Source organism: Vigna angularis, chromosome 2 (genome assembly GCF_016808095.1).
Source record: "Vigna angularis cultivar LongXiaoDou No.4 chromosome 2, ASM1680809v1, whole genome shotgun sequence".
Classification (NCBI taxonomy): Eukaryota; Viridiplantae; Streptophyta; class Magnoliopsida; order Fabales; family Fabaceae; genus Vigna; species Vigna angularis.
The window spans coordinates 39,634,970-39,638,161 of record NC_068971.1 but is presented as its reverse complement, the minus strand read 5'-3'; the positions used below and the strand labels follow the sequence as shown (position 1 = coordinate 39,638,161).

Genomic DNA, 3,192 nt, shown 5'->3' with positions numbered 1-3,192 from the left:
AATGGAAAATTCGATAGTGTAACATAATCGAGGGAGGAAATAAATTGGGTAGTGAACAGGAAAAAAAACAAATACATTCTTCCATTTTTATTTGTATAATATTAAAAACGTGTGTAATTTTATAGTATTAAGATTTATATTCTCAAAAATATTATATCTAGAAAATATATTTTCTTTTTCACGCGTTATAAGTATTTACTAGTTTTAGAAAAATAAAAATATAATGGGAAAATTTATTTATTTTAGAAAAGGAAATAGCTTTTTAAATAAAATATAAACATATTTTCATATTTTAGTAAAAATTGTTTATTCTCACCCATGTCTTGAGGGAAAAAAATTATAATAAAGATCTTGGAATAGTAATTTCAAACTTATTAATAATAATTTTAATTACCTTGTTAAAGATTTTACTACTCTAGATATTAGTTATAAAATGTTAATAATAATAAATATTTTGTCATTCGCTGTTATATTGGTAGTTGCTATTTAATTTAAAAACACAATTCAAATTCACATCCACATAACAAAAAAGAAAGTTGTAATATAGAAGAAGAGGTTTTAACCTTTTTGTGGCAGTATTTGGTTATTGTTACAATAACTTAATACAGAATACTAGTTCAAAAAATATTATTATTTCTGACAGGTATTTATTACTATTAGAGATTAAAGTAATTAATTAAAAATAATAAAAAGAGAGAAAATTTGCACTCTATCTTGCTATCTTCCATTTTCTATTTTTCCATCCTATTTCCACTCATTTTCTGCTCTCTCTCTGCATTCTTTCACTTCTTCCTTTGCTCACTGCATTCTCTCTCTCTCTCTCTCTAACCTAGTTCTACATTTTTCGCTCATCAAGTTTCTGTCTTTAAGCTAATATTGCTCATCATCTCATCACTTCTCTGATCTGTATCTTCACTTTCTTTGACCCAGATCAAATTTTTGACCTTTTTTTCCCTCTCTGTTTATGCTTTCCTTCAAGCCATTCATAGAAAACCGCTGCTCCCATCTGGATTTATCCTCTTTCTGGATTTTTCTTATCTGATTTTGTGAAATGGGTTGTCTTTGTTATGCGGAAAATTGATTCAAGATAGGAGGTCAGCTTCATTTGTCTTCTTCTTTGTCTCTTACTTCATCAGTCTCAATTCTGTGTAAATCTATAATGTTATTGCTTGCCTTTTCTTGTTCTTTCTTTCTTTTTTTCTATTCTGATGTTTATCTTCTTTTGCTTTGATCCTTTTGGTAAACTGGGAAAGTGGCTTGAATTCCTCTTTCTTGTTAGATTTCATGTTGTTTTGAAGCAGAGCAGTTTATGAAGTCTGTTTGCATGAGCTTGAACTAGATCGAAGTTGAAAAACTTTGAAATATTTTACACTGTTTACATTGAAATTGAGTTTTGTTATATCTGGGTTTCTTAGTTGTTGCCTGAGAGTGAGGATGGCTTCATTTGTTCGGTTTACGATTAGGTGATCCGCGGTGTGGTTCAGTTTGTTGGTAAGGAAAATGATTTCAAATGCGATGCAATGTTTTCACTGTTTGATGCGTTTGTAATTTTTATTTGGTGAAAGTTAAGATAACTTGGTCCTTTGGTTGGTTGTTCTGAAATTGGTTATTCAGAATTTCTGAAATAGTGGGATGCATCGTGCAAGTCGAGTGCTTATGCATGTTATTTTGCTGATCATTCACAAAAGGAATCATCCTCTGGAATGAGTTTTCCAAACGGTGTTTAAGTTTTTTATGTTTTCCATGTGAAGAGAGATCATATGTCAATAGTATCCTAAATTCCTTGATCTTGACTAACAGCAGAATTTTAACTGATGCATTCTGTATTTGATCCTTAAATAGTAAAGAAACTGAAGAGAACTTATAATTGCAAACTTGGCTTCTGTTACTTTTGGTTTAGTATAAACAAATAATTGATGCAAGCAAGTGATACTTAAAACTAAAAAGTGTATGTGATCAAGAATTGGTTTCAAGTAGCACATCACTCAGAATTGATGTGCGGTTTTAACTATCATCTTTTAAACCTTATGTTTTGTTTCAGTTATATGATCTTTGTTTGGCCTTTGAAGTATAATTGTTTATCTGCGCAGAATTTTGGTAGAGAAATTTTAGTTCATTTTTGTCAACAAGGGCTTTTAGCTATGGGTAGAGGCAGAGGAAAAGGGAAGAAGCAATCTGTTATAACTGAGGATCCTGGAAGTGAAGAGGATAAAGTCCCAGCTTACAGAAGAAGAGGAAGACCTCTGAAGCCACTGACTGATGAAATTGAAGAAGTGGAAGTAGCTGAAACTATAGAGAAAGATGAGGAGAATGTCAAGGGTAATAATGGCTCTACCAATGAGTTGAAAACTCAACCTATCACAATAAATAAAAGGAAAAGGAAGAGATCTACACAGGTTAAAGAAAAGATAGATCCAATGAAAGACGACAATGGCATCCTAGCAAAGTCAGGCCCTGATGATTCAATAAAGTCTACCGGATTCCGGCAGAATGGGAGCCGGCGTAAGAACAAGCCTCGCCGTGCTGCTGAGGCCGGGGTAGATTGCAAATGAGCAGCAAGGTTGTCATGAAAGTTCTGTTCTAAAAAGCCCTTGGAGTTGATGGAGTTTTGTTATCACCAGAGAGAGGGTTTATTTGATTGTGTAAGGCTTGTTATGGTTGCTTGTTATTGCTCATTTTGTTCTTTGTAACTTCCATATGCTATTTCTGATTTTAATTTTGATGATTCATAGCAGACAGTGCTCCTTTAGTCTTCTATAAAACTATTGCAAAAAGAAAAGTCTGAAATTTTGTAGATATTATTTTCATCATTGTTAGGCAAAAGGGGATTTCTCACTTGTTTCAAATTAACAAAGTTTTTTTGTTGATAGATACATTTTGTTTCCTCCACAAGCATGTATGTGTGTGATGTCAAGTAATGTAATCTTGTTGAATGGTTCAATGCCAGTTAAAATTCCAAGTCCTCTACAACTATTGTCAACATAAAGTTTTCAAGAAGCCTCACACGTCCATCTGGTCAACTAGTTATGATCACACATTGGCCTTTTGGGTGTTATTTTTAGTTTGAAAGGAGAAAGAAGCATAGGTATGTCTAGCAACATGCATTTATAGTAGACAATGAGAGGAAATAGGAAGATTAAAGCATAAGAAAGGAAGAAAAGAAAAGGCATGGATAAATGTTCCTGTTGGAGA

General features: G+C 32.5%; 1 protein-coding gene across 2 annotated transcripts; it reads left to right on the top strand.

Annotated features, from left to right (window-relative positions):
• Positions 1-736: 736 nt before the first annotated feature.
• Positions 737-2,873, top strand: LOC108327976 (uncharacterized). 2 transcript variants are annotated; one of them, XM_017561729.2, is made up of 2 exons: positions 737-1,094; positions 2,091-2,873. In XM_017561729.2, the coding sequence occupies exon 2, from the start codon at positions 2,142-2,144 to the stop codon at positions 2,550-2,552; it is 411 nt and encodes a 136-aa protein (XP_017417218.1). In that variant the 5' UTR covers positions 737-1,094; positions 2,091-2,141; the 3' UTR covers positions 2,553-2,873. The 2 variants fall into 2 exon arrangements, with proteins under 2 accessions (XP_017417218.1, XP_017417219.1); XM_017561730.2 differs by lacking the exon at positions 737-1,094 and adding an exon at positions 1,104-1,491.
• The last annotated feature ends 319 nt before the right edge of the window (positions 2,874-3,192 follow it).